We start from the raw sequence: 24,765 nt of genomic DNA on the forward strand, positions 1-24,765 counted from the left end.
ATTTTTAAAATTTTTAAAAAGTGTCCGCATGTATCCTGCACTATAATATTCATAAATCAAAGTCATGTTCCATAGTGCACATTATGAAATAAAAACCTTAATATATGTATATACATGTTGACTCGTCATTCTTTTTGAATATAGCGTGTATGACTCATTAGCCTGTGCAACCAGCTATACGACACGTGTTGCGCTTTGCTCTTATATTTTACTTACAAATTATAACTTCTACATGAAGCTTTATTACATATGTGCTTCAATAAAATCAATCAATTAATCAATCATCAATCAATCGATCGATCGATCGATCAATAAATCAATGTTTTAAGTTGACAGTGCAATAAAACGGAAATGCTACCACGTATATAGTTTAAAACGTTCTGAATGTAATGTTTTTCAACAAACCACTCACCATCTACTGGTAATTCTGCCTTGACTGTCTAAAGATTCGCATTTCCATCCGTCTTTTGGAACAATAATTTGTAAGCATAAAACAATTGAAACTCAAATTATCAGTGTATGGTATGACCCTTTTCTTTAATATCAGTCTTTCTAGATCTCGTTATGCTCTTATTTAAAGCACGGCTCTAATCCGTTGTTAGGGGGCGTGAGAGATTGTTGCTCTCTTTAAATATCTCTCATTGATAAACACAATGCAACAGTCTGAAATTTTCAAAACATATGTAATATGTTTTCACCATGCTTCCGATGGATCTCCCTCCTTTCCAGATTAAGAGTTATTGTTCTGCAACAACAAGATTATGGACCAAAGTTAATTATGCAGCATAAATTTTGGAAATGGCTAGATGACAGAAAGTTTTATCTTTTTTGCGAAATATATATAGAAGATTTAACCATTCACTTTTTCCGATCCTTAAACTGACAAAATGTACAGATATTAACCACAGTATGCAAAAAACTTTTGAGACCAAATGACAAAACTGTGTTTTATCAGACTGAAAATATTTAAACAAGCTAATATAGTCATACTAATGTGTATTTAAAAAAGGTAATACGAAATACAAAACCAAAATGGCCGATACGGGAATCAAGGGGCTAGGTGTGTGTGAAGGGGGTAAGGTTTACCAAGAAGAATCATAAGTGTATTATGATACTAATACAGATGTTTCCAAATTGGTCATTGCAATTTCTTCATCTAAATTTGAGTATTTGGAGAGGTTTTTGCCGTATATATGCGTTACAAAGCTTTAATCATTTCCTAGAAGATGAAAAAGGTATAAATATCAAACAAGGTTGAGTTCGGCCAATAACCTTTTATTGAAATTTCTCAGTATTAAGTTAAAATGTTCCAAGTATCTAGTGACAACATGCTGTAAAGATCTATGTAAGTAACTTAATCTTAATCAAGAAAAAAAATATCAAGCCCTAAACAAATAAAAAATCAATACTTTATACATATACTTACTGATATCATTAACACATCATAATGAAAAAAGTTTAGGCTATTCCTAAAGATGCCAAATGTCATTTAACCATAAAATCATTTAATTACTTCTAAATTAATAAATGAAAATTGCAAGTACATTTTTCGGTGTCATATTCAATATTTGAAAAATTCAGTTTAGTGGCGCATTAAATGTATAAAGTAAAGTTTATAAAAATGGTAAAATAATTTGTTGATATGTACATTTATACAAATCCGGATTTTTAAATTAGCACACATTCACAACAATATTCTATCGGTCGTGTGGTCTTCTAGAACATATTGCCATCATATATACTGTATTTTTGCTTACTGTTTATGAACAATTAGTTCAACATTATATATGACGAAAAAATTGAGACGTAGAATGTTAAAAATAATGCCGATCCATTACTTAAACAATGCGATAGTCAGCCTTTCAAATGTTAAACAAACACCCCGAAGCGACAACTTCCGCTGATGAGTAATAGTTTTGAAAACGTAGGCATTTACATATGCTGACATAAGTAGCATTGGTTTCCGACAGTTTGCTTTAGCAGATTCACAATTAATAATCTTGCAAAAAAGTTGCTATGGTATAGCTAATCATCGACAACCCAAAAGCATGTCTACCATTTACAAGAAAGTACATTTTGTATGTGTGAATGCATTTCATCCAAAGTAAAAACATTATGAGCTTAACAATATCAAATGAACATAAAACTTTTGTTAATCATTTACAAAAAAAAATGAAAATTAAGTCACATCTTACAAAGCAAATTACTTATTGTTAAATGTGTCTATACATATGACAACAGATAATGGATGTTTATTTATGTGTTCTCTGTTTGATTATGAATTGTCCTTAAATTTCTTTTACTGGTTGCTTTGCTAAAATGAATACAGTAACTTTTCCGGTGTAGTTTTCAATATTTTTTGTGGTACCAATCAAAAATTTCGAAAGCTTTTCGAAAGAAGAGAATCCCCATGCTGGTGCAGTTTTTCCTTTGAACACTTTAGAAATGTTCCTTTTGGACATAACCTTATTTTGAACTGCAAACACATTTTCAAGAACGATGTCAGCTGTTACATCACATGACCATTTGTCATCTGGCAAACTGCAGTTTAGGTACACAGCTAAATATTTTTCGCTCTGTTTTTCCTCCGCTTTTTGATCTACAGATGCGCTGATATAAAAAATTGCGTTCCACATTTTCACCGATCTGCTGTATACATTATTTTGCAAATCAGGATCAAAAACATTCACTATCTGATGTTCTATTAGATCTCCTCTTGCATGTTCGTATTCACTGATGTTTCTTGTTGACATCATATATTGTTTTACATATTTTGTTTTAAAGTCAAAGAGGCGCTCCTCTTGTATAGCAATGACGTCATTTTTAAATTCATGTAGCAAGTTGGGGCAAATTGTTTGTTCAGCCTCTTTCAAAATCATTTTGCTTTCTTTTGTATCAAGCAGTTCTTCTATGACATTTTGCTTTAATTCCGGTAGCCCAAGACGTGACACAACGTTATAGTATTTCAACAACTGTTCTGTATTCAAAACTGTATCGCCTTGTAAATTCATCCGAATGGTACTTTCGCATTCTTTCATGACCGTTGAAACTTGGTATTCGTGAGCTAGCGGTAGCACTACAAGAACATTATGTTTAGTGACACGTTTGTTTGACTTGGGATACAAACAGTGTAAGAATTCTTCAAAGTCATCAGCATTCTTTCCTGGCAATACCACTTCATTTTCTACTTTCTCTTTAAAGTCGGAACCAAACATTGTCTCAAATACTGGTGAAAATATTGCTAAAACAGACTTTGAAGCGTACAGCTTCTTTTCATCAAAAACAAAGGTCACATCATCTTTCCATGACTGTTTTGTGAAGTCGAAAGTAGGAATTTCATCTTCACATTCTTCGTCTGAACTTGAATTTCTATCCATTGTTCCTAATTCTATGACTACCTAATCTAATTGTCGTTGTTTTTACAAACACGACACACTAAATTTGTCACAGTCTGGTGTATGATATCGTTGTCCGAACCCTTGTCAGTATTTTGAGCAACAATTAAAAAAATAGTGAACGGCTACACCAAAGTCCCTTAACTGCCATAGTAACTACATGTACTTTCGTTTTCTGTTTAGGCTTTTATTCGTCGGTACCCCAAGACACTCTAAGACACATCAAGACTACCTAAAGACACCCAAGACTACCTAAAGACACCCCGAGACACCATAGCTAACATGTTTTCCATGTACTTCATGTAATAATAGTGATTATAATTGCTTATTTGATTAAGCCTATAAATAATGTCCAATCTTAATTTTCATTATTTACGGGTGGGAACTGTGCGATTTTTTTTCTATTTTACATGTACACATTGAATTATCTTCTTTTACCAGATTTTGGTGTAGTGCAAGTTTATTTCCGCGACGATGTCATTTAATGAGTGACACATTTTTTTGATATTTGATTAAAAAATCTATCATGCTCTGTTTCATAACACATGTAATGATTTTTAATTTCATTTGCCCAACATGAAATGTACATACAGGTAGGTATTACGTCACCTCTGGTTAAAATGACATGTGTACTCCCAATATATTTACCTTGTTTTTTGTGTGTGTCACAACATACCTGGAAATACATAAGAAAAAGAGATTAGAAGTTCATTTTCTTCAGTAATATTTCGTGTGACTAACCAAAACGGCTTCTATATGGTCAATTTGCGTTCCCTTGCTTCTACACGAGTTCACGGGGGAGGAACTGTCTCACGGAGGATGGAGTCTTTATGATAACTTGTCAGGAGTTCTTCTGATAACTATCGCGTAGTTCCTGGAAAATGTTGCGGATTTCGTCGGAAAACTTTTATACATACCGATTACCGAAGAAAGACTCGTCAAAAACTGTAATTTTTTTACCTTTAATAAGATAGATTGAGGTGCTAAATTTAACTTTCATTATAAAAATGGCGGGGTTTTGAAACAAAATGAATATTTTTTTTACTAATGAACCTGTGAAGTTGTTCCTTTTCATTACAAGCACTTTAAGACCTTACTTGATGTTGAACGATATTTAAGTTCAGATTTAACAGATATAAGTTCTAATTTTCGCTATTCATGTCATATTCTTATGGTAGAAAAAGTTAGACATCTTGGAATGTGTAGAGTTTTATGATATTGCTTTCCTTGCTTAAAGACAAAAATTTATGTTATTGAGGATTAATATCATTTTTTCTTCACTATGTGTTCACTATATATAACAATATCAGAGCTGATACATGATTACATCACTATTCCCATGATTTATCTTATTCCCTCGTGTCATCAACAATAACAGAAAAAGATACATCAATCGCTAAATAGTTATATCATGCAATGAATATAAGAAAGTAAAAGCTTAATACTGTATAATCATTTAATAATTCAATCCATTACAAGTAGCTTTACAAATGCTTTTGCAATTGTTTGATGGTGCTGTTGTACTTTAGATTTTGGGCCTGTGGCCAATATGACTAGAAATAAACTGAAAAAACTTAATTTAAATTTTCTACTTTTTTATTTTATCATTTACAGCGGTATAATCTATGTAAAGAACAAGAGGGCAAAGATGGCCCTAGATCGCTCCCCTGACCCATCAACCGTATCCGAGCAATGTCTTAGACAAGCATCCTGACCAAGTTAAATGATAATTGAGTCAAAAATGTGACCTCTAGTGTGTTCAAAATGTTTTTCCACATTTGGGCAGTGTGACCTAGCTTTTGACCCCAGGTGACCCATATTGGAACTTGACCTAGAAATCATCAAAACAAACTGGCAGATCAATGTCCATGATATTTGGATAACAATAGTAGCCACTAGAGCGTTCACAAGATTTTCTATTTTTAGCTCCTGTGACCTAGTTTTTCATCAGAGATACCCATATTTAAGTCCTCCAAGCAATTAACAAGACAAGCATCCTGACCAAGTTTGATGAGAATTGAGTCAAAATGTTACCATTATAGTATTTACGAGGTTTTTTCCATATTTGGGCAGTGTGACCTATATTTTGACCACAGGTGATCCATAATCAAACGCGACATAGAAATCATCAAAACGACCTTCCTGATATTTCAAAATATGTGGACCTAGTTTTTGACCGGAGATGAACCATATTAAACTTGGACTAGAAATCATCAAAACAACCTTCCTGACCAATTTCCAGCATGCTTGGATAAAAACTGCAGCCACTAGAGTGTTAACAAGAGTGTTCTATTTTTAGCCCCTATGATCAAGTTTTTGACCGGAGATTACCCATATTCGAAGTTGACCTAGAAATCATCCAAACAACCTTCCTGACTGATTTCCAGGAAATTTGGAACAATAATGCAGCCACTAGAGTGTTAACAAGCTTTTTCTATTTTTAGCTCCTGCATGTGACCTAGTTCTTGACCCGAGATGACCCATCTTCGAACTTGACCTGTATTTCATTGAGATAAACATTCTAACAAAGTTCGATGATGATCCAATCAAAACTGTGACTGGTAGGTTGTTAACAATCCAATTTTTGACGACACACTACGCACGACGACGGACGACGGATATAGCCCCATCACTATACATGTACCTCACCTTGACCATGCACTTCGTGGTCAGGTGAGCTAAAAACGGTCAGACATTGGATCGGTTGGTGCAAAAAGTGCAGGGAAAATGTAATAATAAAGAAATCGGAATCCTTAAAGAATGCTTTAAGAGGAAATGTAAAATAAGAAAACCAGCATAAACTACATATTGACATGAAATTAGTTTTAAGTCATATTAAGCAAAAAATAGAAAATTTTTATAAAAAAAAATTAAAATGAAGAATTATAATCTACAAAATTAATAAAGTATTTTGGAATTCATGCCATCAGGAATAATTGTACCTAGCTTATACATCCATGAAGTTTCTTTTAATAAGCTTTGCCAATTATTCTTTACTTTATCAATTGGCATAAATGAAAAATCTTTGATAGAATGCCCTTCAGAATTAAAATGTTCATATACATTGGTAATAGTGTCAGGAAAGTGTTTAATATCAAATTTGTGGCTATTCATTCTTTGACTACATTTTTGCTGAGTTTGACCAACATACTGTTTTTTTACATTTTTTACAAGTTATAAGATAAATGACATCTGAAGATATACATGAAAAATCACGTTTTATAGCAAATTCTTTAGGTATAGTAGTACTTGAAAAATTATTAGATTCAACAATATTATTACAATGAGTACAACGAGGTCGACAACATTTAGATACTGAACCAACCATGAATTTGGCATTTAAATATGAGTATGAACTAAATTGTCTTGTAAATTTCTCGGTCTCTTATAAGCAACAATTGGTTTGTATTTGTATAATTTACGTACACTTTCATTTGGAGAAAATTTCAATAGGTTCCAATATTGGTTAATTATTTTACCTATATAGGGTAAAGATGGATTAAATGTACACACAAACGGGATAATATTTTCACGTTCTTCTGATTTGTCTTTTAATTTTAATGTATCCTCCCTCGATAAAGTTGATGCTCTGGTAATTGTGTCTGTAATGATATTTTCTGGATAGTTTCTGGCACGGAAATAACCTCGTAGTTTGTCACAGTCTTTTTCATATAAGTTATTTGATGTAATTCGTCTGTATCGTTTAGCCTGGCTAAATGGAATACCTTTCTTACATGACAAGAGATGGCATGAAGAAAATTCAATATATTGATGGGCATTTGTTATTTTTTCATGGACACTAGTTTCAATTTCACAGTTATCTTTCTTTTCCAAATTTACGTCTAGAAATGTTGCATTTGTTTTTGAGTAGTTATAAGTAAATTTAATAGTGGTGTGTTAGTTGTTAATTTCATTAAAAAATGTAATAAGCTCCTCTTCACTGTGGTCCCAAATGAAAAAAATATCATCAAGAAATCGCAGCCATATTGAGGGTTTTCTTTCACATGTATTTAAAAAATCCATTTCAAATTTTCCCATAAATAATGAAGCATAAGATTGTGCCATTTTAGTTCCCATAGCTGTTCCTAAATTTTGTATATAGTTATCATCACTTTATTAATTTTGTACATTATAATTCTTCATTTTAATATTTTTTTTTATAAAAATTGTATTTTCTATTTTTTGCTTAATATGACTTAAAACTAATTTCATGTCAGTATGTAGTTTATGCTGGTTTTCTTATTTTACATTGCTTTTTACTGCATCTTCACCAGTGTTTTGTATCTTTTATAAAGATCCTACATATAACATTTATACGCCAAATTTTGTATTAAATTTTGACGTCGTTGTCCTTGACGTCATATGACGTTGACGTCATTTCCTGTAAACAAAGTATACCTGATGAAGACTTTTGAGTCGAAACGTACGTTGTATAATTTTCAAATAAAATAATTACATTTTTAAATTGAAACTGGAGTTGATTTCTATATTCAAACTTACATTAAAAGGAAATGAAAATTTTGCAGGCTGAGTTTGATCGTGGGCGGTATTGGTAATTGCAAGCTACAGTCCAGGCCCCCTGTCACCGGCCTCATAGAAAACAATGAATAATGGTGAGAAAAAAAAACACAATTTGATACCTTCCCAGTTTTGAAACCACAAATTTACCATAGGCACCTGGTTTCGGGATAAAGATTTTTTAACGTAGATGTCTCGATTCTAAATTCGTCATTTTTCCGATGTTACTAAAAAAAGTAATATCTGAAATTTGACGGTTTTAGAAAGGAGAGATCTACGTTGAAAAATTGAAACACACTTTTTATATTTGAGTTCTACAAATCTCTAAAAAGGGTTATTTTATCCCGAAACCAAGTGCCTATGAAATTTACCGGTATTTCGACGCTTCATTTCTACAGAAAAATCGATAGGACTGTCTTACCAATGACGTTTGTTCATTTATCACAACGTGTAAATTACACATCATGGCTTCCCTGAAAGAAATTGTGATTATGTACCAAAGTTTGAAACGCGAATGGGACAAAAAGCCAACAAATTTAGACAGATGTGGGGAATTACTATCAAAATTAAAAGTATGTCTTTTGAATTTTATATGACATTTTTATCAGTTAGTCGTACTTACTTATTTAAGACCGTCTAAAAAAATCTGCTTTGTCACGCAATGTGTTTTCGCGATAATGCCGGCAAAGTTAGGATTCTATATAAATCTATTAAAGATAAAAGCTTTCGAAAGTGTGGTTAAGATTGTACCAGATAAGCCTTGCATACCAGAAATGTCAGTCTGACAGAAATCAAGAGGCAGTTTAAATTTGAAAATTATTGTCAAAAATTTCCCATTCAATTGACAATTAGCAGATTGATATAAGTCCTATAACATAAGACGTTTCCGTTAGTACTACGTACACTCCAACGTCTAATCGACTTCTTCAAAAGTTCCTTTAGCAAAACGCACCCACATGTATACAGGTAATATGGCCGAATGTATATAGCGGTGAAAGTGGTATAAATTGGATTGGTGTTGGACGTTGGAGTGTATGTAGTACTAACGGAAACGTCTTATGTAATATGTTATAGGACTACCATTCAATCAGGTTTTTTTGGGGTCTTTTTTATAAAATAGAAATTCTGTGGTTTAGCATATATTTTTGCCTTTTCAGACATTTACTAGATAAAACTGTACTAGCATGCCAGCAGTTTCCGTACAAAAATAGTAACTTAAAAGTTATTTTTTATTACTCGTGAAAAAATTGAATGTTACGCATCAATATTGGGCCCATCACACGAATGTTACTCAGCAATATTCGGCCCGTCAAATTATGGAAATTCCATTATGTTCTTAAAATAGAATAACCCTTAGTTATGTAGCCTCATAGTCATATGGGGTACCTAAATTATCCATTATTTTGTTTGAAGAGAAGTAGTTCCGGTACATAGAATATATTATAACCCATTATAATTATACAATGTTGTTATATCAGACCTATTTGTCATTTATAATTGTTGAAGAGATCATTTTCCTAGAGGTAGATAGATGTAATTCAGGATAAAGGGTGTAGACTAAACTGATATATATTATCTATTACCCGGTACCCCAACGCACTCGCATGCAATGGTGTACCTGTATGCATATTTTACTCATTAAAGCCATAGAATTATTTAATAAAGTAATTTAGCAAAAAATTCTGATAAACAGGTTTTTATCACATCAGACAATTCAAAAGTGCCGGTCTGACGGACCTGACCGGTAAAATTTCTTTCGGACCAGGAAAAATTCTGTCCGAGCTGGTGCGACTGTCCAGTAACAATCTTAAGATTTTACATTCAACTTTTATGTAAACGATCTTCAGGATGATATTTAGAATTAAAATAAACACAGTAATTATCAGTATTACGTATTCCAAATCAATAATTGTCATAAATAAATTTGCCATTACGAAGTAATGTATACCTGCTTAGAGTGATCGTAAACGATTTTAAAGCAGTATGATGTAGAACTAGTACTAATCAGGATAAAATCATTAAAAAATTTAGTAGTATTATCCTTATTAGGGTAAGGCACGTAAACAAATACTTACTTCTGGTTTGAAAATTATTAGTTTTGGCGACTACAAGAAATGAGTGTTTTACGCTATTTTGAAGGTGCTCGGCCCGGTCAAATGCGTTTAAACCCTTCTCTCCAGGGAAAACTGATTAGGTCCAGTGACAGGGTTCAACACTAACGGGGTTCCGGGATTCCGAGGATCCCAAAAAGTCGGGAGGAATCCCTGTGATTCCTAGCTGGGGATTCTGTTGGGATCCCTGAAAAATTGCTGTGTAAATTTTTGAAATTTTCTGAATTAATGAAACACAAATATTCAAGAAAAGTGGTTCAAGAAAGAAAAGAAAAACCCGGCCGGTAAAATCTACACTCTTGAATTATGTACTCTAGATTTTCTTTGAGCAGTGACTGCTATCAACTCATTTGCGATAAAAAATGACAAAAATGTTTTGACTTAAGAAACATTCTTGTATAATTTTATATCATGCATTGACTTCATAAAATAGAGTTGTGAAAATTCAAAAAAGAAATGTAATTATTGTATAATTATTACACAAGCGATGTGTACTTCAAATTTGTGTTGATCGGCAATGCCGGCGGTAGCTACTGTACGTTTGTTGTTTGTTTTTTATTGCCAAAATTCGCACTTGTGACCATTGTAAATTTTCGTCAAAATTGTGAAAAAAAGATAACTGGTGTATTTTTTCTCCCTACAGTAGACTACAGCAAAAGTATAATTAATAAACAAAATAAAAAGAATCCATACTTTTAAGTTTAACATCCTTTTTGAAACTCACAGCCTTCAATGCTAAAAAAACATTGTCTAACTAAAGTCTAAGGTCAATCAAGGTCACGCATTATTTACCGACAAAAAATACAAAAATCCTTACGTGAAACATACAGCAAATGACGAAATATACAGCAAATGACGTATATTTCATCTGACAGTGCTTTGAGCCAATCAGTGTTGTGAGCTACATGACTGCTGTATGGGTGAGTGCCTTTGATGTGACAGGTGTCAAAACTTACAAAAAAATCAATACACAGGGAGGAAAGCAGTCTTCAACTTAACCCACTCGACCGACGACCGAGTCGAGTAAATTTGCGGGTGGTCGAGTGAAAATTCCAAGCTGATAGCCCGTCTGGTCGAGGGCTTTTTTCATATCCAAATTAAGAAAATGTTGGAAATATGCAGAGCTTCAGATAGCAATGTTTTGGCTTTATGAAAATACAATATATTTCTGCTGAATTGGATGGAAAACTAAAAGTACTATTGTCAACACTAATGTAAGTTGAAAACGAAAGTAGCAGGAAGTGACATCGAGTAAAAAGGGAAGGTAACTCTTGGGAGTTTCTGAAATGAATTTATTGATAAAGTTAAATTTGGTGTAATCATCGTAGGACTTAACCTAATATTCAATTTGTTTAGACATATATTATAATGTTTTTGCTACAAAATAAAGAAAAATGTTGTACTTGCCACTTTAGTTATTGGAAAACATTTCTCCCTTGCCATCTGCAGTTTTGTACTCAATATTTTCGTACCAAGTTTACAGTTACGGACAATTTCCTCAAAGACTAATTCTTTGTGTATAAAAGTTTTAATTCTATAATATTTATTTTTCATTAATTCTAATTTTAATCATAAATAATCAAAACCAAAGAGCGGCACTAAAATGTAGACTGTAGAAATAGAGTATGAATAAAAGCCTCATGCTGACCATGTAGCTGATTGTAAAAGAATGTGACACATTCAAACAACAACATGTCAGCAACAAAAAAATGAGTCTTGTCATTAATTTGTTGTGTAACCTTAACAAACCCTAGTCTAGGGAAGCCTGCCTTAACAGAGCAAGTTTTGTTATATTTAACGTTGAATCAACATTTTATTATATAAGTCAGTCTGATTTATGTAAAGAAAGGAACTTTTTAGAAGGCAATGGAATTTGATAACAAAACAATGCAAATTCTTTTTATAAATTTTACCCCAGAATTTTTATTTTACTCTAGATTTTGATGGGTACACCACCTTGGCCCTAAAAATTATTTGCAGCTTTATTAGTCCCCTACCGGTTTAACCGGAGGGGACTTTAGGTTTACCCTCCGTCCGTCTGTCCGTCCGTCTGTCTGTCCGTCTGTCTGTCTGTCTGTCAGTCTGTCAGTCCGTCAGTCCGTCCGTCCACAAAACTGGATCCCACGATAACGCAAAAAGTACTGAAAATATTTTTATGAAACTTGATATATGGATAGATGGCAGTATGGAGATTATGCACGTCTTTTTTTTTTCTTCCTATGTTGAAAATTCTGGTTGCTATGGCAACAAATAGTCTGAAAATATGGCAAATTTAACACATAAACTGGATCCAGTGATAACTCAAAAAGTACTGAAAATATTTTTATGAAACTTGAAATATGGGTAGATGGCAGTCTGGAGATTATGCACATCTTTTTCTTTTCTTCCTATGTTGAAAATTCTGGTTGCTATGGCAACAAATAGCCTGAATTTCAAGATTTCTGATTTAAATTTTTCAGCTTTTTCACTATATGTTCTTTATTTCTTAAGGTGTTTACTTCAAACTTTAAATATAAGTTTCTGGTCATCAACCACATCATATGTGACAAGGTTTATAACTCTAGCACAAAAAATATCAGTATTACCTCCCTTGAACTTAGATTTTTTAGAGGAAAAAATGTTGTCTTTTTTAAATAACTTCTTTATTTCCTAATGTATCTACTTCAAACTTCATATATATGTTTCTTATTATCACTCGACATTTTTGAGAAGGTTAAATACTCTAGCAAGACTATTTCCAGAATTATGTCCCCTTTGAACTTAGATTTTTTTCGAGAAATTGGTATTTTCACTCCAACTTCTTCATTCCTTATAGGATTTACTTTAAAATCCCACATCGTAATAATATGACAAGGTTGTATAAACATAATTTCCTTACTAAGCCTGGAAACTTAACACATTACTGTGATATAGACAAACTTATTTTATTATGTTTTGTGGTTGATATTTTCAAATACAGACTTCATCCTCAAATTCATTATAAATGGCAATACACAGGAGTGTATGACAATTAAAGAACTTTTTGAGGGACCGGTAGGGGACTACTGTATTGCCCGCAATACTATCAAATGCTTGTTGAACTTAAAACACTTATGAAATATTATTGATTGTTAGACATTTATTAGGCGTCATCTCATGCTGCACAATATGTCTTTTCTCTTGTATTTTGAAGGCACTAAGCCAAAAAGGAACACACCAAAAATAAAAAAGTAATACGAAAAGGAATATAAATATGTTGTCAATGCTTGTATCAGCCGACATGGTTAATACAGTAAACGAGGAGAAGAGTGTTTTCAGTTTTTAAACAATTTTTTTCTGTGTCTGTGGACAATGCCACGCCACAGAAATATCAAAATATCTCCTTTTCATGTGTAGTTTAAACTCTTCTTATTTAAATAAAGAAAGGAAGAAAAGTTGATTAGTTGATATTTTCATAATGTTAAATGGTATATAAAACATAGAAAGTGTTATTTTTGTACAAAATGTATGCAAAAAATACCATTTTGGTTCGGGCTAGTTAAAATGTGTTTGGGCTAGTGAAATTTGTAAGCTGCTAGCCCGACTGGGCTAGTGCTGATAAAAAATTAAGTCGAAGACTGGGAAAGGGATCGGACACTTCAGTGTAAAAATTGAGAACAATAAATTTGGATATCGCACATCCTGTCATGGACTTGGAGCAACTTATCATTTTTAAAAATGAAATCATTTAAAGGTACCGTACTTGTAATGCAAACAAAACTGTTTCTTGATATTTTTATTAGCTTAAGTAAAAAATTATCAAAATATTTAATTTACAACAATCTATGGGATTTTTCCTTTTTAACACAAAAATGTAAAATGAAATCAAATATTTTCTTAAAGTGATCATAATTAAGAATTTCCTTAAAAATGACATGAAAGTAAATAATTATAGACAGTTATCCATACCAGACCTTTCTGGAATATGGAGCCTAATCATTACCTGTAACTTTTTAAAGATCTACATATGATAAGTGGGCTCTATTTCAGTGAACCCTTGGCTATCTGGGAAAATGTTTCCCCAGTTCCTATTTTACTTCAAAAATTCAAACCACCTTGTCAAGTCACTTGCATTATACCTTCATTTAGATACAGAAACTGGTTCACAATTATCAACTCAAGGGAGAAAACAGGTTTTAGCAAGATAGCTATTTTCAAATCGAACTCTTGTTCAGTGAGCTTAATGTTATTCTGTTTCCATGTTCATGTAAAAATATATTATGTTTTAATTTATCTTAGCAGTCCAAATATATATATATATACTAGTAAAGTTAACACTTTGAAACGCTTTTAAAACTTAAAATAGCCTTATTTCCAAAGGGCTCATAAACTACATTTTCTGCATCTGAAACAAGGCAATATATCCTGTATGTTGTCTCAAAAATGAAAAGAATTTGAAATCGAATTGCTGCACTCCCTTGTTATTCTTCGCCTCCATATTTTACTATTTTGATCTGAGGAATCCCTGACATTTAGGAGGAATCCCTGAATTAAATCTCAGGGATTCCTATGGGATCCCTGGTAAAAACAGTTAGTGTCGAACCCTGAGTGATTCTTCAAGATTGCTGGACTGAATGTCCAGTAAGGTTAAAATACTTTTCGGAATGTCTGTCACATTGCCTCCTTATTTGTATATAGGTGGTTTTAGTGGAAAACCCTTTAACAGGCCTCTAATGTAAGCAGTGTTCAATCTAGAGCGCGCCATTGACCCCCTGAAAAGGCCGCCGGCGCAAAACAAAATCAACTGTGGGCCCGACGGGCGCACTCATAGAAAATGCCCTAAATGACATTAGAATGCTTTCTTAAACCTGATTAAGTACATAAAAGAAGTTTCTTGTGAATAATATTAATAAATACTGAATTCAAAACTGAAGTTTGTATTGAAAAACAAGAGCATGTTGGTAAGATAGTTTACCGCACTCGGTAACCCATTTAAAACCTTTATCGCTACGCTCTCTCGGTCCGCGTCTGTAAATACCATGTAGACTTGTTCTTCGTACCGTAACTATTACTTACTTTTGAGTCACAGTTTTTATGAGCAAAACAAATCGTCACAGATAATCCAATACGTGCGTGTAGTTATAGTTTTTTCACGGTCAAAACAAATAAATATGTAATAACTTTCCAAAGGAAAAAAATATATATATATATATATGTGAAAAGTGCGAGTTAATTATAGAGAAGTGTGCATAAATTATTACGAACACGCCTTCATCCAATTAAAAAAGTCTTAAAGATGGAGCAATCAAACACGATTGGCTAGGGCGTGTCTGACAATTAAGTAAATTAACTTTGATTTGTCTTTGGCTGGTCGGCGCTAAAACATTTTGCATATCATTAATCAATACCGACATCTTAAGCGTGACGTAAGAACTGCTGCCCTGACAAAAGATCAAAGGTACCGGTATGTCAATATACATTGTCTTAGCACCTGTTGACACTTTGTTTTTCGCTTGGATATATTGAGAAGGGTAAATGTTTTTAGCGACTATTGTAAGTTTATATTCTTCATAAACAAAGCTAATTTCAAAATATGATTTTCCTTTATATATCGGGCGCTGATTAAAAAACTGAACATCATTATCAAATATCCCTGGTAACATTAAAATAAGAGTCTATTTTTCTTTGAACATTATGTCATCGCGTTTCTTTACCAATCAGTTCTTAAAATTGAGCCTGTATCAACGCTAATGTCATTTTTTTTAGTTGAGTTGTTTTGGAATTTTGCAACCGTTTTTGGTCTAAATATGGTATGTGAACAAGTAACTTAAAAGATACAATACCTTATTTGAATTTGATGTTCTTTAAAGTGTGGGCCCCCTTTTTTCTCAAATGACCCCCTTTTGAAAAGTTTATGGGCCCGAAGGGCCCCCTGGGAATTTTTTCTAGATTGAACACTGAGTAAGTACATGTATTTTTGAGCATGCGCACAAGGAAGGAATCAATTTCATGTTTTGACAACGCACAGGTAAAATTGATTTAAAATGAAAACTTTTTATATGTACTGCCAAACTGACACTTAAATTTAGTCTCTTTTAAGTATCTGCTTGATTTGATATCAATTTTTGAAGAATGCAAGTAAAAATCAAGCGTTTAAATGAAAAATAAGGGTACTGCTTCTATACAGAAACTGCTCGCATGCTAGTAATAGAAAATCTGTGTATCAAATTGGAAGCAATTCAATTTTCAGTTATTATGGGCAGTATTATGGGCAGTAACTTTAAAAATTACAACAACAAAATGGCTAATTGAGATTTTAATCACTGTTATAAGAAAAATCAGGAAAAAGACCAAATTGTGAGATTAATTTGTGTCGATTGTGAATTTTTTTTTATAGAATTCTGAAGATTGTGATCGACTGTTGGTGATTGTAAATGTGTCCATAATAATTATGCAGGATAATAATTCATACCACTATATAAGGAAAAAAATTACTGGGTGAAAATTCCCTGGTACAAAATAACCAAATTGCCCACCCCTTCTTCTCCTAAGTGCTTAAGAAAATTATGTAACACTTCATGGTTCTCTTGGCAAGGATATAACAGAACTCAAGAAATAATCAACTCTCCAGTGTAAAAGAAATAGAGGATATTTGTTTAGTTCAGTGTAAGAGCGGAATATATTTCACCAAGTGAGCACCAAAAGGTATATTTCACGAGTGGCGCAGCCACGAGTGAAATATGAACTTTTGGTGTTCACAAGGTGAAATATATTTCGATCTTACACTAAACTAAACAAATTTTCTTTTTATTATATGCAAAGAAACGTTTTAAAAAGATATAAAACCTAATACTGAATGAAAAGCGCGCCAAATAATAATACAACGTGACGTCATATTACGACGTCACGTCATTCAGTTGGTACCCAGTACTGTGCACGCTGGCATTTGACTGAAACAACGTAATGGGCTTAAACTCAAAACAGTGAAATTATCAAAGTGGTAATTTCACTGTTTCAAACAGTGAAATTACCAGTTTTAAATCACTGATATATTTCTATAAACCTCCGAAAAGCATGTAATAAATGAGTTTATTTCCACCAAATTCTCAACTAACAACTATACTGACTGACTTCAAAAACAGTACTCCCGATACTGGTCATAACACACTTCTATAGCCTAGCTAAAACTATAGTCCTTTGAGTCCAACTAAACCTTTACATCCAGTTAATCTATAAATTCCTAAAAAGTCCATGTTGCCATTCAGAATTTGTCACTCACAATTACTCTCAATACATTTTGTGTAATTTAAATCAACATGTTTATGATTTTATTTTTTTTTCAGATTGCATTAACACAAGTTTCATTCCTTCCAACAGATGATTCTTCACCTTCAAAGCAGGAGCTTCTTGTAGCAAGTAAGTCTTTATTTCACCTCCATTCGTCAAACATAGAATAGGGTGCTATTATAGTAATCATTGTGACCTATCCTGTTCTGATTATTTCTTGAATTGTATAAATATTTTTAAATAGAGGAAAATATATATTAAGCCTGTGTTACTGTTAAAGTTTTTTCATAATCACATAAAATGGGCTTGACAAATCCACTTCATGGCTTGTAATTACAAGTAGAGATTGACTCAGGGCAAGACTATCTTCCTGGAGCAATGCAATTAGCATGAACATCATAACAAGGGAAGCTGTGGCCTAGTGGTTAAGGTGTCTGCCTCTCAACCCAGGAATCATGGGTTAGAGCCCTTATCAGGTCACAATCATGTTTCTTCATATGTCACCAGTATGGCCATATGACTGGTTCGTTCCAGGAAGTGGACTCAAAAGTGATTAATATATGTTGGAGGAACTTGTTTCGCAATCAAGCTTAAATAAATATGTTTTAACCATAACATGTACTTTTGGCAACAGTTCTAAGTCCTGATGATATGTCTATATATATATGTTGTATTTTTTTTCTGAAAATAAAGATTGTTGATTTGAAATTTTAAAGATCATAAAATTTAACATTTCCAGAAGCTGTTTATTTTATGATTTTCAGAAGGCTTTTTGTAAGGGTGATAATTGTTACTCTCAAAAGAATTTTGAGTATTGGTGGTATATACATATGTATAACACACAGGTGACAGCACTATTATACATGTATCTTTTCTGTATGGATAAAATGGTTATTCTGAAAAAAATGTGTAATACCTGTTCCATCCTTTTACAATTTTTGTAAAGTTACTGTAACACAATTATTAAGACTTACTCTGGAATTAAGAATATTTTGGGGTTTTCCAGCTAATCAGTAGGTACAACATCTATTTCTATGCTTATTTTTCTACTAAAGAGACTCTGTTTGCCTTCATCATCTTGTGGAAAAAGGTTGTCATTATTTTCGTGATGTTGTGGCATTATTACTAGCAGACAAGGGCCAAGTGTGGCAGAGTAGTTTATATAGTCATTGATTTCAAACCCCTTACCTCTCACTAATATAGGTTGAGTCATGCCAGTGTCCTCGAATTCTTCCATTAAACAGAAAGCTATCTAGCTAGTTTTTTGAACGTTGGTGGTTCTACTCAGGTGCCCTTTATGTGCCTGAAATAACAATGTCTTCCACCTCTGGTAAAGCTGGGAAGTCACCATATGACTTATACTGTATTCGTATCATGCGACATAAAAAAAAGGTGGAAAAAAAAAGAACAACAACAAATAAAACTAGCAGATAAAATGACTTTTGCTAATATGATATAAACTTTTGCTATTTCAGGAGATATACTTGAAGTTGGTGCTCAGTGGGCAATTGCCAAGAAGGATATACCAGCATTTGAAAGGTTCATGGCACAACTTAAATGTTACTATATGGATTACAAGTATGTTGTTTTCATTACATGTATCGTATAAAAAAAGTCATAACATAAAATTACAACATTAAGTTAGTACATAATTATTTTGGCTTTAGTTTAAAAAAAAGACTTGAAAATTAATTTGGAAATGCTTCATAATTGAAGCTGAACACAAGAAAAACAAGGAACTGTAACTAAAGTTATTTAACTCTTGTTTATATATTATAATATCTTGGGTATGCATTTGAATGTACTCTATATCTGTAGTAGAAAATTTATGACATTGCTACTGGTTCACGTTCTCTTATTTATCTTATACATGTAAATGTAGTTGTAAAAAAATCAGAAATTAACAATTATAACAATAGAGAGAACATAAATACTATATATATGTATGTATATTTTAAAGATAATTTACCGGAGTCAACATATATATATTTATGTATATTTTAGAGATAATTTACCGGAGTCAACATATAAATATGTATGTATATTGTAGAGATAATTTACCGGAGTCAACATATAAATATGTATGTATATTGTAGAGATAATTTACCGGAGTCAACATATAAATATGTATGTATATTTTAGAGATAATTTACCGGAGTCAACATATAAATATGTATGTATATTTTAGAGATAATTTACCGGAGTCAACATATAAATATGTATGTATATTGTAGAGATAATTTACCGGAGTCAGAGTCAACATATAAATATGTATGTATATTGTAGAGATAATTTACCGGAGTCAGAGTCAACATATAAATATGTATGTATATTGTAGAGATAATTTACCGGAGTCAGAGTCAACATATATATATGTATGTATATTGTAGAGATAATTTACCGGAGTCAACATATAAATATCAGTTACTAGGATTGAATCTCCTATGTTTGTTGTCACAGAACAGACTGGCTGAGTTTCATACTGTAAGTTCTTACATTTATCTTATAATATTGGTACGCTGAATCTTCCTTGTTTTGTATAATTAGAATCAATCATTTAATTTTGTAAGGGATTTTATTATAAGTCATCATCTAATACAACTCTTTACCTAATACAACTGTAAGTAGTGTAACTTGTGAATTCTGAGCCTGCATATATCAATGGCTTTATTGTTAACTACAACACTCTGTAATTTGTTTATTCAGCGAGTGTCAACTGAGAATTTTATTGGAATTTTATTGTATATGTACTGAGAAAATTGAATTACTGTATCATAAAATTTAAATGTTTCTAACATGTATTTGTAACACAGCTAAATAATGTTTGTTTAACATGTGTTTATAATACAGCTATTAAATAATGATGGTAATAATCTCGTATAATTTGTTATCGTGTTTAGGAGTTGGAATTGTTGCCTGTGAAAGAGTTACAGAATAATATATACATCAAACACCCTGTCTCCATGGAACAATACCTGATGGAGGGTAGTTATAACAAGGTAAATTAATATATATAATCATTGTTACCTCCCTTTGTTTTACACTAAAGCCATTTGTGTTTTTTTAGCTCTACTATTCAAAGAAATGTGAGGCTATACTACTAACCCTGGTGTCAATGTTACTTTTTGGTTATAGAGGATATTGAGTGAGTGTAAGTTCAATACTGAATTTATTGCAGGACTTGAATAAAATTATATAATGCGGGCCTCTGGCGAGCATTATATTATTTTATTCAACAAGTGCAATAAATTCAGTAATGAACTTACACAAATTTAATACTAAGTATTCTATTTATCACACACCCAAAATAAAGACCGTTTAAAATGAATTACGGAGTTGCAAAATCGGCACGGCTGTGTGATAAAAAGTTTTATGTAAATCTTTATGTACAACATCATATCTTAATTAAAAGAAATGAATTTTAGTAAAATAATAATGGTCAAGTGAGAGGAGTATAATATATATGGTTCACATGATGTTGACTGTTGTATTTCAGGTATTTCTAGCTCGTGGTAATGTTCCAGCAGAGAACTACAATTTCTTTATTGACATATTGCTTAACACTATCAGGTAATCTTATGATATGTTCACATTTTATTTGATCCTTTGTATATTTTGATGAAATTGGCAAAATTTAAGTATCACAAAAATATTCAGTTTTTCAACGGATGTCATATTTCTACATTTAATGCTATGGCCACTGCTGTTCAGAACGTGATAAGTTAGCCATTTTTGTCTGAATGACGTCGAATTTAGACATGTCAGTGTAATATATCACATGTTGATGGAATATCAAACTTGTGGAATTTACCAAACTTAGGATGTTTTGCTAATGAAATGAACTTGGTCTTTTGTGAAGTTAATTATGTTAAATTGATATCAAATATATGAATATTTGTAACAGTACTATATTATCTTTATTTGAATTGTGAGTTGAAATGTCGACATTACAGCAGGAACCTGTATAGAGTCAAGTAAGACTAAACAAAGTGTACACTGACCTAGTTGTAAACTGGCAGCATTATTATAGTGCTTCTAGTGTCGAGATAACTTAAAACAACTTACCAGTTATATATAACATTTGATTGAAGTTCCATTTGTAAAATTGAATAAAGACAATTATGTTTGTTTATCAATTAATTATCCAAATTAAGCTAAAGATTTTTTGAAGATGAAAGTCAATTACGTTAAACAATTATTCTATTGAGAAAAATTGGATGTTATAAGAAGTACAATTTCATATATTGTACATGCTGGTTATTGTAAAGCAATGATTTCATACCATCGAATACACAGTCCCAAGTTACATAAGATTATAAGAGAAGATATGTTTTATTAGTCCCCTACCGGTTTACCGGAGGGGACTTTAGGTTTACCCTCCGTCAGTCCGTCCGTCCACAAAACTGGATCCCACGATAACTTGAAAAGTACTGAAAATATTTTTATGAAACTTGGTATATGGATAGATGGCAGTATGGAGATTATGCACGTCTTTTTCTTTTCTTCCTATGTTGAAAATTCTGGTTGCTATGGCAACAAATAGGCTGAAAATATGGCAAATTTTACACATAAACTGGATCCAGTGATAACGCAAAAAGTACTGGAAATATTTTTATGAAACTTGACATATGGGTAGATGGCAGTCTTGAGATAATGCACGTCTTTTTCTTTTCTTCCTATGTTGAAAATTTTGGTTGCTATGGCAACAAATATGCTGAAAATATGGCAAATTTTACACATAAACTGGATCCAGTGATAACTCAAAAAGTACTGGAAATATTTTTATGAAACTTGACATATGGGTAGATGGCAGTCTTGAAATTATGCACGTCTTTTTCTTTTCTTCCTATGTTGAAAATTCTGGTTGCTATGGCAACACATAGACTGAAAATTTGGCAAATTTTACACATAAACTGAATCCAGTGATAACTCAAAAAGTACTGGAAATATTTTTATGAAACTTGACATATGGGTAGATAGCAGTCTTGAGATTATGCATGTCTTATCTGTTCTTCCTATTTTGATAAAATATCAGTTGCCTTGGCAACAAATACGCTTAAAACATGGCAAATATAACAATATTTGTGATTAGTCAAAAAGAGCTGAAAATTTTAATGAAATTGCATCTTTAATTCAAGAGTTATCTCCTCTTTAAGAATTTTGCTTTTAAAATGTTATATTTTGGCAACAGGGATGTTTCAAATATTTACTTTAGAGTGTCCTCAGTCCGTCTGTCTGTCTGTCTGTCTGTTCATAAAAACTGTTTCCTGTGATCACTTTTAAAGAACTTTTCCAACAAATTTACTTAAAATAGAGAAAAATTCAAACATTAGTGAATGGCCAATGGCCCTTCAGAATGTTGATGGGGTTCTAACCGGTAGGGGACTTATGGATTGCTTGCAATACTATGATAATTGCTTATCAGTGTGTAATTCTTATTTCATCAAGTGAGTGTCACATGACCACACATGAAACTGAAGCTGTCCTAGTGTACTATAAATAAATATGATATGATAATATTGACAGTTTTTTTTTTACTAGTTGAACTGCCCAAGTGGTTATCAATAAGTAATTGAAGTGAGATTACTCGGTTGTACAATTGATACATGTTCCATGCCCTAACTTTGAGTAATTTTGTATGTATTTTTTTCATCATAGAAATGAGATTGCCGGCTGTATAGAGAAAGCCTATGAGAAGATAGCATTGAATGAAGCTGCTAGAATGTTGTTCTATGACTCTGTTAAAATGATGAAAGAGTATGCCACACAGGTATATAATAATTATCATTAGATTTTTGTTGAGTCATTGCCCCTTACTTGTTGTAAGACTGGGTCATTTCGAATTATTGTTATTGGTTTAATTCCATGGTAAAGTTTTGCATGGAAGTTTAAGTTTACATACACAAAAATAGATATTATTTAACTGAACCATCACACATTTCAAGGGCCATAAATATAGTTTACTGACAAAAAAACAAAAAATCAAACATGAATCATGGAATTTTACTGAATTGTTCTTCTTTGTGTACGCAATAGGTTAATTGTTGCATGGTTTTTGTTTTACCATCAAGCATGGAGAATAATGGAACATACTGTTATAATTCTTGTTTTGTATTACTGATCACAGTAAAATTACATCATGAAGATGCAAAATATGTTTAAAAAAAAATAGATTTAATAGTAAATCTGAAAATTAAATCTTAAGTTATAAAACATTATTAAAGCAACATGAAATGAGATTTCATAAGGACAACAGGAGCTTTAAATTATCAGCATTTATTTAAAAGATTTTTTTGTATATATATTATTATAGAGAAAATGGGAAGTGAAGCAAGATGGATTCTTTTACTTTGAACAAGAAGAGAAAGAGACTGATGAAGTGATTCCAGCCATGGATTTAGCCCAGCAAACAATAGAATATGCTAGAGAGCTAGAAATGATTGTATAGTTATATATATCCCAGTATATAACTTGTGTGGTGATACTGTATTGTGATCTAAGACGGAAACAAACTTACATGTTTATATATATATATTTAAGATTGATCAAGTTAGTGAAAAAAACCCAACCCAGAAACATTTGGTTCAGTCAGTCTCAAAGAAGTCCTGATATAAGTAAAATTGTGAACATGCTGTAGAAATAATTTATTAGTGTTATGAAGTATTGTTAAATCTTTTGACGAAAATCTTCTGAAATTTGACAACAAAAATCTATGGAAATGATTAAATAATTTACTGGTAGACGTACATTAAGCATCAGAAAAGTGCTGCAACATACTGTATAATTTTTTGTCTCTGTCAAATAGAATTCCTCCTACAGTAAAATCTTTGAACAAAGGTCACGCAAGAGATAGACAAATAATGGACTTTATAATTAAGTGGTCTTTATTTGGTGTTTATTTATTTCATTTTATCAAAAAAGGTTATCTAAAAGTGGCCTTATTAATTTGTAAGGTTATCTTTAATCAGAGGTGATCTATGACACAGGTTTGGCTGTAGATGGGAAACATTTTGACTTTAATATATGTACCATTTTATTATCTTTCATAAAATCATTGATTTTCATGATAAATGCATTTAAATATAAACAGAATGTTCATTGTTTTTTGTCACATTTTTGCGAGTTTGACACAGACCATTATTTGTTATGTTTAAGATGGTATAATCTTGAAAAAAAAATTCCAGTCCCCTCATGTTTAAAAAACCTCAGTGGAGTCCCTTTAAACTTTATACAGTTGAAAATAAAAAAATTTGCATGTACAAGTTTAACTTGCATTTAACAAAGTATTTCAACAAAATCTAACTTGAGGTAGAAAACTAAGATTTTAAGAAGTGATACTTTCCATGTATGTCCGATTTATGACAGATTTGCAGTATTTTTCAACTTTTCCTACTGTGTTACTTACACAGTAAGGGTTATTTTTGCATATTTTGACCTTTGATAATTTATATGGGTTGTTAATCTGAACATTATTGTCTTCTTTAACAATACTTCAC

At 32.0% G+C, this 24,765-nt stretch overlaps 2 protein-coding genes across 2 annotated transcripts; one reads left to right on the top strand and one right to left on the bottom strand.

Moving 5' to 3' along the window:
• Positions 1-1,267: 1,267 nt before the first annotated feature.
• Positions 1,268-4,075, bottom strand: LOC132748047 (uncharacterized). The gene has a single exon (XM_060737592.1). The coding sequence runs from the start codon at positions 3,375-3,377 to the stop codon at positions 2,289-2,291; it is 1,089 nt and encodes a 362-aa protein (XP_060593575.1). The 5' UTR covers positions 3,378-4,075; the 3' UTR covers positions 1,268-2,288.
• Positions 4,076-8,326: 4,251 nt separating this feature from the next.
• Positions 8,327-24,361, top strand: LOC132748048 (26S proteasome non-ATPase regulatory subunit 8-like). Its single transcript, XM_060737593.1, has 8 exons — positions 8,327-8,485; positions 17,326-17,398; positions 18,745-18,847; positions 19,660-19,753; positions 20,170-20,268; positions 20,766-20,839; positions 22,928-23,039; positions 23,583-24,361. Exons 1-8 carry the CDS (start codon positions 8,378-8,380, stop codon positions 23,715-23,717), a joined length of 798 nt encoding a protein of 265 aa, XP_060593576.1. The 5' UTR covers positions 8,327-8,377; the 3' UTR covers positions 23,718-24,361.
• Positions 24,362-24,765: the final 404 nt, after the last annotated feature.

This window comes from Ruditapes philippinarum, unplaced genomic scaffold (genome assembly GCF_026571515.1).
Source record: "Ruditapes philippinarum isolate M1 unplaced genomic scaffold, ASM2657151v2 ctg2374_1_1_1_1, whole genome shotgun sequence".
In the NCBI taxonomy this organism is placed as follows: domain Eukaryota; kingdom Metazoa; phylum Mollusca; class Bivalvia; order Venerida; family Veneridae; genus Ruditapes; species Ruditapes philippinarum.